The sequence below is a fragment of the Vulpes vulpes genome, chromosome X (assembly GCF_048418805.1).
Source record: "Vulpes vulpes isolate BD-2025 chromosome X, VulVul3, whole genome shotgun sequence".
Lineage (NCBI taxonomy): Eukaryota > Metazoa > Chordata > Mammalia > Carnivora > Canidae > Vulpes > Vulpes vulpes.
Window position 1 is genome coordinate 121,743,217 of NC_132796.1, and position 14,218 is coordinate 121,757,434.

General features: G+C 61.7%; 2 protein-coding genes across 14 annotated transcripts in view; one reads left to right on the top strand and one right to left on the bottom strand.

Moving 5' to 3' along the window:
- F8 (coagulation factor VIII) overlaps positions 1-14,218 on the bottom strand; it is a 145,514-nt gene that overhangs the window by 11,534 nt on the left and 119,762 nt on the right. For 12 of the 13 annotated variants that reach the window (XR_011998251.1, XR_011998250.1, XR_011998248.1 and 9 more), the window contains 2 exons: positions 891-1,035; positions 362-510 (listed from right to left, as the gene is read on the bottom strand). Coding sequence is in view for 9 of the 13 variants with exons in the window: in XM_072744192.1 (XP_072600293.1) it covers positions 362-510; positions 891-1,035 (294 nt within the window). In the remaining 4 variants the exon portion in view is untranslated. Of the gene's footprint in view, positions 1-361; positions 511-890; positions 1,036-1,843; positions 2,017-14,218 lie in introns of those variants that run through there. The other variant, XM_072744194.1, reaches the window with a different exon arrangement.
- Positions 8,110-9,958, top strand: F8A1 (coagulation factor VIII associated 1). The gene has a single exon (XM_072744200.1). It carries the CDS (start codon positions 8,127-8,129, stop codon positions 9,366-9,368), a length of 1,242 nt encoding a protein of 413 aa, XP_072600301.1. The 5' UTR covers positions 8,110-8,126; the 3' UTR covers positions 9,369-9,958.

Below are 14,218 nucleotides of genomic sequence, written 5' to 3' on the forward strand. Positions count from 1 at the left end.
GTGTGACACTTTCCATTGAGGCACTGAGAAACCTGCAAAGAGGGCTACTTCTAGATACTTCTCCGTAACACTGGACTTGAGCTCCGACAATTTCTTCACAGGCATTCGCCAGGATTGCACACAGAGATCCTGCTCCTTGGAGGCTCACTCAGGGATCATTTCCCCCCTAAAATGTTGTGTGCGATCACCTGGCACATCCAGTAAATATCTGTGTGGATTCTTCCCCCGAGACGCGACCACCCTTGACACGTCTCGGGGAACACCCAGGTGGCAGAAAGGCCTCTAAAGGAGCAGTCGAGGACTTTCCCAGCCCATCCTCCCTGCTCTGCGTCGGTTAAGTGGCGAGTGTGAGGCCTCTTACCTGAGGTCTCCAGGCATTAGTCCTGCCCTGCAGGTGCAGCCGGGCTTGGGAAGGAGACCAAGTGGCAAGCATACTGCTTAGGTAGGACGAGGCAGTGATCTGAGCATCTGATATTGCTTTACTCTCCATCCCCAGCGGCATGCTGCAACCTCAGAGAGATTAAAGGTGGGTGCAATCATAAGGACAAGAGGCAGCCTGCGGCCGCCGACACCCCCCCTACAACTATCCCCACCGCACCATCTCCCAGGCATTAACCCCCGCACCCATGCTGTTACTGCTGCCCCGCGCCTTCTGGTCAGCTCTTCTCAGTTCGGGGCACTTTGACCTTAAGAGTGCCGGAGGGGGTGGCTGCCCCTAGGGAATCCCATGGTTACAATGACCAAGGCCTGCGTTTGCTCGGCACTGCGCTGCTCTTAGCATTCGTGGTTCTGTGTCCTGGGACATCGCCCTGCCCTCGAGAAGACTAGGACAGTCATTCATCCCACCCGGGGCTGGGACACGGAAGGGCCCATGATGACTGGGCACTTACTGTTGAAGTCACAGCCCAAGAGCTCCATGCGAAGAGTGCTGCGGATGCTGTAATGTGTTGGGTGCAAACGGATGTATTGAGCAATAATCGGAGGGTTAAAAATATTGTGTTTGATCCCAGATGAATCCACGTTGCCAAAGAAGACCTGTGGGGAGGGATTAGCACAGGTACATGCCAGGTGCAGACAGGGTACAAAGCAATTGCTCCCCATTGCATCTTCCCTCTAATTTTGCTTTGTGCCTCTCTCGACAGCATGCAACGCTCACATACAACCGTCGTAGCTAGAAGTCCTGTATGTCGGGCCCTGTTCCACATCTGAGAGGGTGCTGGCAGGCACCACCCTACCACCCTGGCCTCAGGATAATCTTCCAAGACTGTGGGCTCTGTGTGTGTGTGCGCGCGCATGTGCATGAACTGTGAGGCTTTAATTAATGATTCCTTGTGTATGGATTTGTAAGACACGTGTTAACATCCAACATGTCGGGGTTCGGACCTCGAGCAGTCTAGGGTGCAGAGAAAGTACACGGCATCTTCAAAGGAAAAGGAACACAGTTTGAGAAATGTGATAGGAACACCTGGTCAGGGGATCCCTGCGGGGCTCAGTGGCTCGGCACCTGCCTTCGGCCCAGGGCGTGATCCTGGAGTCCCGGGATCGAGCACGTCGGGCTCCCTGCATGGAGCCTGCTTCTCCCTCTGCCTGTGTCTCTGCCTCTCTCTCTCTCTGTGTCTCTCATAAATAAATAAATAAAATCTTTAAATAAAAAAGGAACACCTACTCAGAAGGCCTCGGTTTAAACCATGGCGTACAGGCTACGGAAAGTTTAAAATCATCTCTTACAAGGCACCTAGGATTTGTGTATGCTTGAATACACGAGAACAGGAATCAGTGTAAGTGTGTTATATGATGACACATCAGCATTACAGTATTGTGCGGAATGTTGTAAGAAATTGTTTTGCCCGGGTGCCTGGTGGCTCAGTCGGTGAAGCGTCTGCTTTCAGCTCAGGTCATGATCCCGGGTCCTGAGATCGAGCCCCGCGTCAGGCTCCCTGCTCAGTGGAGAGTCTGCTTCATCCTCTCCGTCTGCCCCCTGATCATTCATGGTCTCTCAAATAACACCTGAAAAATCTTTAAAAAAAGAATATAGGTGCAGAAGTCCTCAAATGATTTTAGCAAACGGAATCCAGCAGTACATTATAAAAGTGACATTGCATGTCCAAAAAGGAACTCTCCCAGGAATACAAAGATGCTTCAACTTAAGAAAATAAATCTACGTTAATAAAATAAAGGGGGAAAAACCCACATGACTGTCTTGATTCATGCAGAAAAAGCATTGACTAAAACCCACCTTTTCCTGACAAAAAACACTCAGCAAACTAGGAATAGAAGGGGAATCACCAAACATAATAAAGGGCATCTATGAAATACCCATAGCTAAGGTCATACACACTCACTGGTGGAAGACTGAAAGCTTTCCCCCTAATCAGGAACAAGAATCTGTGCTTTCCCTGCCTCTAACCGACATTGTAAGGGAAATCCTGGCTAGAGCAATGATGCAAGAGAAAGAAATAAAAGGTATTTAAATTGGAAAGGAAGAAGGAAAACCATCTGTATTCTCAGATGACAGAACCTTACACAGAAAAAGTCCTAAAGAATTCACGAAACACCGGCAGAGTTAGTGAATTCAACAAACTTCAGGATATGAGACCAACGTGCAGAAATTAGGGGGCTTTCCACGCGGCAGCGGCGACGAACCTCAAACGAAACTGATTAATTGATCAGTTAACTGATTGAATAATTTTATTCAAATCGGGATCAAGTGCAATTACATCCCTAGGAATACACTTAGCGGAGGACGTGCAGGGGGTGTGCACGGAAAGTCACGAATCATTGCTGAACCTCACTCGGGAGGCCCCGAATACGCGGGAAGCCCCCCGCCCCCCGTTTCAGGACCTGAACGTGTCGCGTCGCCGAGTGCCGAGTCGCGCCCAGGCGACCGACAGGTCGCACCCCCCGCCCCGGATGCCCCCACCCCCCGCCCTGCCCAGCCGGAGTGCAGGGGCCGCCTGGAGGGGCGCCCAGTGGGAGGGCCCCGCGGGTCCCGGCGCACCTGCAGCGCTCCCGCCTCGCCGACCGGCCGCTGCTGGCACCGCGGGGCGGCGCTGGGGACCCGGGGGCGCGACAGGCCCAGCCCGGGGGGGGGGGGGGGGGAGTGCAGCTGGGCGCCCGCCTGCAGCCCGGGCTCGGGTCGGCAGCCCTGGGGGGGCGGGGGGAGCCCGCAGGCTCCACGGGGGTCCGGGTCAGCGGGCTGCACCTGCCCGAGCTCCCTGTCCCTCGGGCCCCGCCCTGCCCCTCCCTACACACGGGGGGCAGTGACCCCAGGTGCCGCGGCACAGCCGGCGCGGGGGCTCGCGAGGCCGCACCGGGGGCAGCACGCGCGGGCCAGGGCCAGTGGGGCGGCGCGGCGGGAGCAGGGGGCCGAGCTCAGCGCGCTGCCCAGACAGCGGGTGTCGCCCTGCCGTCGGGCCCCCCATCCCGCGCCCGGAGGGGCCCCGGGGGCGTCGGAAACGCGGGCTCGGCCCGAGGCCCGCCCGACGACCTTCGCCGCCGCCGCGCACGTCCGCCCGCAGGTGCCCCCCGCCGCCAGGTGGGCCGCCGGGTGCGCAGCGGGGCGACCCCGGGGGGCTCTGCGCGCAGTGGGGGCGAGTTGGCCCTCGACGGACGAGCAGGGCGATCCCCGCTCCCTCGGGGGGCCCATTCCTGCTCCCTGGGGGGACGGACCCCGATTCCTGTCCCTTGGTGGAGGGGCCCCGACTCCTGTCCCTTGGTAGAGGGGCCCCGATTCCTGCTCCCTCTGGGGGAGGGGCCCAATTCCTGCTGCCTTGGAGGAGGGACCCAGATTCCTGCTCCCTCGGGGGGAGGGACCCCAATTCCTGCTCCCTTGGGGGACCCCGATTCCCGCTCCCTCGGAGAACAGCCCTCCTGAGAACATGGTGCCGAGGAACGCGGCGGGCGCACACGGCCACCTACTGGCCCCAGGGTGGCACCTGCAGCAGGTGTCTAGCGGACGCCAAGCGGCAGGGACGGGAACCGAGGAGCGGCCCCCCGGGGCAGGAGGGGGTGCAGAGGGCAGTGAGCGCGCGGCGGCCGGGCCGTCTGCGCGGGGTGGTGCCGCGTGTGCACCCGAGAGGGCCGACATGTCGGGGCGCACCTGGTGGCGCGCGAGCTCCTGCCTTCCGCGCGGCGCAGGGCCAGCGACTTCCCGCCGATTCTGGTGTGCGACGGCAGGGCCGGGCCAATGGGGACGCAGTGACCTCATCAGATCTGCGTGTCACCGCGTGCGCAGGGGGCGGGGAGGGGGTGTCGCTTTATAAGGAGCGGGGCCTCGTCGCCCGCTGCTCAGAGCTCGGGAGCAGCCGGCCCAGCGCGCCGCACCGCGGTGCACCCCGGCGCTCCTCTCTGCGCCCCGACGCCGATTCGGCAGCGCAGCCCGAGGCCCGTCTCTCCGCAGCCCGAGGTCGGTCTCTTTCCTCCCTCGAGGGGAGGGGCCCCGATTCCTGCTCCCTGGGGGGTGGGGGGAAAAGGCCGTTATTCCTGCTCCCTGGGAGGGGGGTGCCCCGATTTCTGCTCCGCGGGGGGAGGGGCCCCGATTTCTGCTCCCTGGGGGGTGGGAAGAGGCCGTTATTCCTGCTCCCTGGGGGGGGGGTGCCTCGATTCCTGCTCCCTCGGGGGGAGGGACCCCAATTCCTGCTCCCTTGGGGGGCCCCGATTCCCGCTCCCTCGGAGAACAGCCCTCCCGAGAACATGGTGCCGAGGAACGCGGCGGGCGCACACGGCCACCTACTGGCCCCAGGGTGGCACCTGCAGCAGGTGTCTAGCGGACGCCAAGCGGCAGGGACGGGAACCGAGGAGCGGCCCCCCGGGGCAGGAGGGGGTGCAGGGGGCAGTGAGCGCGCGGCGGCCGGGCCGTCTGCGCGGGGTGGTGCCGCGTGTGCACCCGAGAGGGCCGACATGTTGGGGTGCACGTGGTGGCGCGCGAGCTCCTGCACGCTCGTCGCCCGTCGGTGGCGCCCTATGCCGTCCGCGCGGCGCAGAGCCAGCGACTTCCCGCCAGCGGCTTTTCTGGCGGGCGAGGGCCGGGCCGGGCCAATGGGGACGCGGTGACCTCATCAGGCCTGCGTGTCACCACGTGCACAGCGGCGCGGGGAGGGGGTGTGTCCCTCGGATACGGATACGGAGCGCGGCCTCACCCCCGCTGCTGAGGGCTCGGGAGCAGCCGGCCCAGCGCGCCGCACCGCGGTGCACCCCGGCGCTCCTCTCTGCGCCCCGACGCCGTTTCGGCAGCGCAGCCCGAGGTCGGTCTCTGCAGCCCGAGGTCGGACTCTCTGCAGCCCGAGGTCGGTCTCTCTACAGCCCGAGGTCGGTCTCTCCGCAGCCTGAGGTCGGACTCTCTGCAGCCCGAGGCCCGTCTCTCCGCAGCCCGAGGTCGGTCTCTCCGCAGCCCGAGGTCGGACTCTCTGCAGCCCGAGGTCGGCCTCTGCACCCCGAGGTCGGTCTCTCTGCAGCCTGAGGCCCGTCTGTCTGCAGCCCTTGCCCCATCTCTCTGCAGCCCGAGGCCGGTGTCTCTGTCCACAGCTCGATGTCTCCGCCCGAGGTCCGTGGCTCCGCGGCCCGACGCCGGACTGTCCGCAGCCCGGGGTCTCCGCAGCCTGAGGCCCGTGGCTCCGCGGCCCGACGCCCGACGGTCCGCAGCCCGGGGTCTCCGCAGCCCGAGGCCCGTGGCTCCGCGGCCCGACGCCCGACGGTCCGCAGCCCGGGGTCTCCGCAGCCCGAGGCCCGTGGCTCCGCGGCCCCACGCCCGACCGTCCGCAGCCGGGCCGCAGCCGGGCCGCAGCCCGAGGCCCCGCGCCGAGCGCCGCCGAGGCCCCGCACGCGCCTCCGGGGGAGCCGTGGAGGGCGGCCCGGCCGCCCGAGGTCGTGCCGCTCGCGCAGCGCCCGCGCCGGCCTGGCCTTCTCCGTGTGCCAGGTGGAGCGCCTCCTGCGGGCCGGCCGCTACGCCAAGCGCCTGGGCGCGTCCGCCCCCATCTTCCTGGCGGCCGTCATCCAGTTCCTGACGGCCACCGTGCTGGGGCTGGCGGGCGACGAGGCCCGGCACAGGCGCACCGCGTACATCACCCCGGAGCTCGTGGACCGGGCGCTGCACAACCACGAGCTGCTCAGCGGCTTGTTCACGATGACCACCGTGTCCCAGGTGGCCCCGTGCCGGTACTAGCCGCCCCCGGCCGGGCACCAACCGCCCCCGGCCCCTGACCCCCGCCCCCGCCCGGGGAGCCGCCGGGGGGGCTCGGTGACCCCCGCGTCCCCGCAATAAAAAGCGCAGAGACAACCAGCCGTGTGCGCCTCGCTCACTGGGTGCGGGACGCGCCTCGGGGGGAGGGCGGGGGGGGGCGGGGGCGGGTCTGGGGGGGGTTGGGGTTTGGGGTTGTGGGCGAGGTTGGGGTGGGGGTGCGGGGCTCGGGGATGACGGGGGGGTTTGGGTGCCCTCGGCGGCGCACGATGGAGGTGCACGTTTGGGGGGGGGTGGAGGATTTGGGGTGCGGCGTGGGGCGCGGGTTCGTGGGTGTGGTGCGGGGTTCGGTCGTGGGGTCCGGGGTAGTGTTGGGGTGCAGGGACGGGGGCTGCGGCGGGGTCGGCTGGGGTGCAGGGGTGGTGGTGGGGTCCGGCTGGGGTGCGGGGACGGCTCGGAGTCCGCTATGACACCCAAGACCGGCTTCTCTCGGGGTCAGGGCAGGGGTGGCCGGGTTGGGGGTGACGGTGGAGCATAGAAGACCCCCCCCCACCGCATGGGCCAGTCCCTAGGACGATGGCGCGTGTGGGGCTGGAGCTCAGGACCATGCCTGCGGCGTGGTGATGGGGTGAACGCTGGTGTCATAAGAACCTGGGTGCGGGATGGAGGGGAACACCCCTGCCGGCGCGGAGGGAATGGGGGACACACCTGCCGGCGCGGACTGTTGGGGGGACACACCTGCCGGCGCGGACTGTTGGGGGGACACATCTGCCGGCGCGGATTGTTGGGGGGACACAGCTGCCGGCGCGGACTGTTGGGGGGACACACCTGCCGGCGCGGACTGTTGGGGGGACACACCTGCCGGCGCGGACTGTTGGGGGGACACCCCTGCCGGCGCGGACTGTTGCGGGGACACAGCTGCCGGCGTGGACTGTTGGGGGGACACACCTGCCGGCGCGGACTGTTGGGGGGACACACCTGCCGGCGCGGACTGTTGGGGGGACACATCTGCCGGCGCGGATTGTTGGGGGGACACAGCTGCCGGCGCGGACTGTTGGGGGGACACACCTGCCGGCGCGGACTGTTGGGGGGACACACCTGCCGGCGCGGACTGTTGGGGGGACACCCCTGCCGGCGCGGACTGTTGCGGGGACACAGCTGCCGGCGTGGACTGTTGGGGGGACACACCTGCCGGCGCGGACTGTTGGGGGGACACACCTGCCGGCGCGGAGTCAATGGGGGACACACCTGCCGGCGCGGACTGTTGGGGGGACACACCTGCCGGCGCGGACTGTTGGGGGGACACACCTGCCGGCGTGGATTGTTGGGGGGACACACCTGCCGGCGTGGACTGTTGGGGGTACACAGCTGCCGGCGCGGACTGTTGGGGGGACACACCTGCCGGCGCGGACTGTTGGGGGGACACATCTGCCGGCGCGGACTGTTGGGGGGACACACCTGCCGGCGTGGACTGTTGGGGGGACACACCTGCCGGCGTGGACTGTTGGGGGGACACACCTGCCGGCGTGGACTGTTGGGGGGACACACCTGCCGGCGCGGACTGTTGGGGGACACCCCTGCCGGCGCGGACTGCTTCGGGGACACCCCTGCCGGCGCGGAGTGAATGGGGGACGCAGGAGCCGGCGCGGACTCGAGGGGACGGGGCTTTGACGGAAGGCTGGGGGGGCGGGGACCATCCTGCCACCGGCCAAGCGGCCTCGGGGCCACGCGGGCCGGCGCCGCGACGTCAGCTCGGGGCCGGGACGGGCCGGGGTCGCGTCGGAAGGGCCGCGGCCGCCCAGGCCCCGCGCCGGCCCGCGCGCTCGGTTCCGTGGGCCGGGACGGCGGGGCGCGGCGCACGCATGCGCGGGGCCCGCAGGGGGGCGGGGCCGGCGGCGTGGGCACGTCGGGCGTGCGCGCGGGCGTTCGCGCGGGCGCGCGTGCGGGCAAGATGGCGGCGGCGGCGGCGGGCGGCCCGGGCGGCCCGGGCGGCGGCGGCGGCGGCCCGGGCGGCGGCGGCGGCGGCGCGGGCCCGGGGCCCGAGGCCGGCGACTTCCTGGCCCGCTACCGGCAGGTGTCCAGCAAGCTGCGGAAGCGGTTCCTGCGGAAGCCGAACATGGCGGAGGCGGGCGAGCAGTTCGCGCAGCTGGGCCGGGAGCTGCGCGCGCAGGAGTGCCTGCCGTACGCCGCGTGGTGCCAGCTGGCCGTGGCGCGCTGCCAGCAGGCGCTGTTCCACGGGCCCGGGGAGGCGCTGGCGCTGACCGAGGCCGCGCGCCTCTTCCTGCGGCAGGAGCGCGACGCCCGCCAGCGCCTCGCCTGCCCCGCGGCCTACGGGGAGCCGCTGCAGGCCGCCGCCAGCGCGCTGGGCGCCGCCGTGCGCCTGCACCTGGAGCTGGGCCAGCCGGCCGCCGCCGCCGGCCTGTGCCTCGAGCTGGCCGCCGCCCTGCGCGACCTGGGCCAGCCGGCCGCCGCCGCCGGCCACTTCCAGCGCGCCGCGCAGCTGCACCTGCCGCAGCTGCCCCTGGCCGCGCTGCAGGCGCTGGGCGACGCCGCCTCCTGCCAGCTGCTGGCGCGCGACTACAGCGGCGCCCTGGCCGTCTTCACGCGCATGCAGCGCCTGGCGCGGGAGCACGGCAGCCCCCCGCTGCGGCAGCCGCCGCCCGCCCCGCCGCCGCCCGCCCCGCCGCTGCCCCTGGCCCCGCCGCCGGCGGCGTCCTCGGCCTCGTCCTCGTCGGCCCCGTCGGCCCCGTCGGGCTCCTCGGCCTCGGCCCCGCTGGGCCCCGGCGCCGCCCCGGCCCTGCCCGCCGCCCTGCTGCCTGCCGGCGCCGCGCCCGCGCCCGCGCCCGCCGCGCTGGGCGCCTTCTCCGACGTGCTGGTCCGCTGCGAGGTGTCCCGCGTGCTGCTGCTGCTGCTGCTGCAGCCGCCGCCCGCCAAGCTGCTGCCCGAGCACGCCCACACGCTGGAGAAGTACTCCTGGGAGGCCTTCGACGGCCACGGGCCCGACGGCGGCGGCCAGCTTCCCGACGAGCTGTTCCTGCTGCTCCAGTCCCTGGTCATGGCCACCCACGAGAAGGACACGGAGGCCGTCAAGTCGCTGCAGGTGGACATGTGGCCGCTGCTCAGTGCGGAGCAGAACCACCTGCTGCACCTCGTTCTGCAGGAAGCCGTGTCCCCGTCGGGGCAGGGTGTTTGACCACTCGTGCACGCCAGCGCCGAAGCCGCTTTCCGCCTCTGGCCCCGTGGCCTGCATCTGCCCCGCCGTTTGGCCGCGGGCCGGCGGGCGGCGGTGCCCACGGACGGACCGGCAGGGAGGGGCCCGGCGCCTGCACCTGCCTTGGTCTGCGCCCGCCCGCCTCCACCGGACGCTGCTGGACTGCAGGCTCCCGCATCCCACAGACCTCGTGCCGTCACTGGCGCGGCAACCACCCCAGCATCACGGGGTCAGCCTGCAGGACTTGGCTCTCTTCCCCAAGACTGGCCACGGGACACCGAGCGGCCCCTTTACCCCTGGCCTCTTGTTGCACCCAACTGCCCTGCGGGCCCCCACCCCCACCCCCGTACACCTCTGTTGCAAGTTGGACGGTTGGATGTTGCACACGGCTCTCGGGCCCACTTTTTTTCCGTCGGGGATCTGCTTTAGCGCAGGCTGGTGTCTCTCCAGGTGCTCACCCCGGTTCTCCTTTGTTGCCCACGCCCCACGCGTACCCCTGGGGAGCACTAGATGGCACGGGCCCTCGGGGCTGCTGCCCTAAATCCACAATAAAGCCGTTCTGATGCCCCTCGCCTGCGGTTCGCCTTCCTCCATAACGCGGAATAGCTGCTCCACCTGTCGGGAAGCAGCAAGGGGAAGAGCGGGTGGCTGCGCTTCGGGCCGCCTGTGCTCATTCACTTGCAGCGCTCCGTGCGCCTGCTGCTCGGGCTGTGCCGTGCACTCAGTCCACAGACAACCTTGGCCGCGTCGGCCTTCCTCGGGCGCCAAGGCGAATGTGTCCCGCGCAAAGCAGGGGGCCACGTTGGACTGTCGAGGTGTCTGGCGTGCCTTGGAACTCACGGTTGTGGGCCTAGGTTCCATTCTCAGACGTGGGCCTGGGCCACGCCGTGACTTACTTGTCCTGGGCGTCTTCCCGCCACTGGTGGGTAACTGAGATGTGTTGAATCGGCGTGCTGCTGTCCTATTGCGCGGTCGTCGGCCTGCGAGACCGGGCCTCTCTTGCCCAAGAGGACAGCATCCTGTTTCAGAATCCTGCATTTTCAAGGCTTTTTGGTCCAAATGTCACGTGCAAACGTTACCAGCTGCGTGTTTGTACATTCCACTTGTCTTCAGGGGTTTGGGAGGGACAGTGAGAACTCTCCAGAATGTAATCTCCCTCTCAGTCCTTCTGCTTTCGGAAAATGCACCCTTTAGCCTGAGGCTGTGTACGGAACTGGTCTGGTGGGGTGAGGTTTAAGGACGAGGTTCGGCAGTTCTGCTTTGCCTTTAGTGTGTGTGTGTGTGTTGGGGGATGTGTAGGTGGTGGTCGCCGTGAGTTAAGCGCCTCTAAATGGGTGGGAGGTTAGGGTAGTCTTCATGCCTCCATTTCAACAATGGGGAAGCAGTCAGTAGGTAAGAAAATACAAAAGAGGCCCGTCAGACACAGACTCCGCCACCAGTCCTGCGCACTCACGTGGCTGCCTGGAAGGGTCTTTCGGAGCCCTAAAAGCCTAGTCTAACCTATTGCAAAAGTGTTAGGGTATCAGACACATGAAAAGATGCTCAACATCACTAATCATCAGGGAAATGCAAGTGAAAACCACAATGAGATATCTCATCACATCTGTCAGAATGGCTAAAATCAAAACCCCAGGAAAGCACAGGTGTTGGTGAGGATGTGGAGAAAAGGGAGCCTTCATGCTCTATTGGTGTGAATGCCAGCTGTTGCAGCCACTGTGGAAAACAGTATGGAGGTTCCTTTAAAAATTAAAAATAGAACTACCATATGATCATGTAATTCCCCTACTGGGTATTTACCCAACGAAAATGAGAACACTAATTCGAAGAAAGGTACACACCCCTATGTTTACAGCAGCATTATTTACAACAGTCAATATATGGGAGCAATCCAAGTGTCCATAGATGAATGGATCAGACACTCACACACACACACACACACACACACACACACACACATCCAAAATGGAGTATTTCTGAGCCCTGAAAAAGAATTCAATCTTGCCATCTGCAACATGGATGGATCTAGAATGTATAATGCTATGTGAAATAAGAGAAAGCCAAATACTGTATGATTTCACTCCTGTGGGATTTAAGAAACAAAAGATGAAAGAAAAAAAAGACCAAAAAACCAGACTCCTAAATATAGACCAGAAACTGATGGTCACCAGATGGGGTGTAGGTGTGGGGATGGGTGAAATACATGATGGGGATTAAGTGCACTTAATCGTCATGAGCCCTGGGTAATGTATAGAGGTGTTGAGTCACTATGTTGTACACCTGAAACTAATGTAACACTACATTAATTATACTGGAATTTTTGAAAAAAGTTTTTTAAAAAAGTGGTTAGGGTGCATGGTCCTTTGCAGTTTTACTTTTCTTGGTATACCCTCAACCCAGGCTACAGGCCTGGCCAGGAGTCTTTTTTTTTATACATTTATTTTTTATTGGTGTTCAATTTGCCAACAGCTAGAGTAACACCCAGTGCTCATCCCGTCAAGTGCCCCCCTCAGTCTGGCCAGTAGTCTTATTGATGAGGGAGCAAAAGGCAAGCTGAGGGCAAAGCACACGCTAATACTCCGCAACGACTGCCCCCCTCCCACCCCACCCACCAGGGGGGAAAGGTGTGATGTTGTGCAGGCACTCCTGGCTGCCCAAGAGCAAAGGAAGGGGAAAAACCAATGCTTAACTGACAGAGATCACAGTCATGCACGACATGAATCTTCCATCAGTTTGCAACTGTCTTAATGATTTACAAGGAAAAAAGCAATCATCAGTAGCCAGACCTCCCGAACCCTATACTCACTTTCCTGGACCTTAACATCACCCTCCCCTCCATAGGATGGAAAATCTTACATAATCAGCCACTCCTCACAACCCCAGTGCAGGTCTTTCTGCCCACGGGTCCTGTCCCTGTGCTGTAATTAAAACAGCATTTTTTTTTGCACTGAAAAAGTCTCAAGAATTCTTCGCCATTGGCTCCCAACCCTCACTTCAAATCACATCACTACAACAACAATGTATAGGAGTTTTGATATGTGACTGGTGACGGTATTTGGGTTTGGGCTTAAGGAAAAGCGCCCTTAGACCTCTGGTCTAACTCCTTGCATTGAGGATGTAGAGGGGAGGGTCGGCCAGAGAGCCTGGTGTTGGGTATACAAGTATAATTTTAGAAAACATGAAAGTTGTTTTCCGTTTGTCACTGGCTCATTTGTAGCTCTCCCTCAGAAACTTCAAAGCATAGATAGCTGGGCTAAGGCTAGATTGCCGCAATTTTCATAGGCTTTGACAAATCCCTTGGTAATTATCAACTTTATGTCAAAATAACACTGATTTCTAACACAACCAAAAATAAATATTTTTAAAGGACATTAAAAATACTCTTCTTTTTAACTTAAAAACCAGAGAGAAAATGCCACATCACTGAAATGCTCATTGATATATCAAAGTTAACATATACAGGGGCACCTGGGTGGCTCAGTGGCTGAGCATCTGCCTTTGGCTCAGGTCATGATCCTGGGGTCCTGGGATCGAGTCCCGCAACGGGCTCACTGCATGGAGCCTGCTCCTCCCTCTGCTTGTGTCTCTGACTCTCTGTGTCTCTCATGGATAAATAAGTAAAATCTTTAAAAAAAAAATAAAAAAGTTAGGGCAGCCCGGGTGGCTCAGTGGTTTAGCGCCGCCTTTAGCACAGGGCGTGATCCTGGGGCCTCAGGATCGAGTCCCATGTCGGGCTTCCTGCATGTAGCCTGCTTCTCCCTCTGCCTCTGTCTGTGCCTCTCTCTCTGTGTCTTTCGTGAATAAATAAATCTTACAAAAATAAAAAAGTTAACATTTACATTATTCTACACTATTGAGAATGGTGGCAGTGTAGCTGTGGTCCTTAAAGGTTCCCCTCTCCCTCTTTATGTGGGACATCCATGATAAGAAATATCTCTGATGAACAAGATTTTGTCTGTGAGCAAAACAAAGATATAAAAACATCTGAGAATCACTACACTGGGGGACGATGCCTAAGATTGAAATCTGCACGTTAGGCAAGCCGTGGGGATGGAAGAGTCCTTCATGGCACTGCCTAGGCATCTCTACTGCCATTAGGCCAGACCAGCAGTCTGCAAACTTTCTGTAAAGGACCAGATGGAAATATTTTAGTCTTTTCAGGCCACAAATGATCTTTGTTGCATAATGTTTGTTTTTGCAACTTTAAACCTGTAAAACCCATTCTTAACTCACAGTCCGTACAAAAGCAAGTGGTAGTCCAAATTCATGGATGGGCTCTAGCTTCCCCACCTCTGTACTAGAATCTAGAACATAGCAGTTACTCAGTAACTGTTTATTAAATGAATGACCTTCATGAGAGTAGTTAACTCTTTTATCATACTGAATGAGAAAGACTGAAAATAAATGAACTAGTCATTCAACTCCATGTTTTAGGAAAGACAAAACCGAAAGAAAGTAAAAGAAAATTTTAAAGTTTTGAACAGAAATTAATGAGTTAGAAAACAACTCCAGGGGCGCCTGGGTGGCTCAGTTGGTTAAGCATCTGACTCTTGTTTTTGGCTCAGGTCACGATCTCAGCGTGGGATTGAGCCCTGTGTCAGGTTCCTGCTCAGCACAGAGTCTGCTTTAGCTTTTCTATCTCTCCCTCTCCCTCCTACTCATGCTCTCTCTCTCTTTTTAAAATTTATTTATTTATTCATGAGAAACACACAGAGAGAGGTGGAGACACAGGCGGAGGGAGAAGCAGGCTCCATGCAGGGAGCCCGACGTGGGACTCGATTCTGGGTCTCCAGGATCACGCCCTGGGCCAAAGGCAGGCGCTAAACCACCGAGCC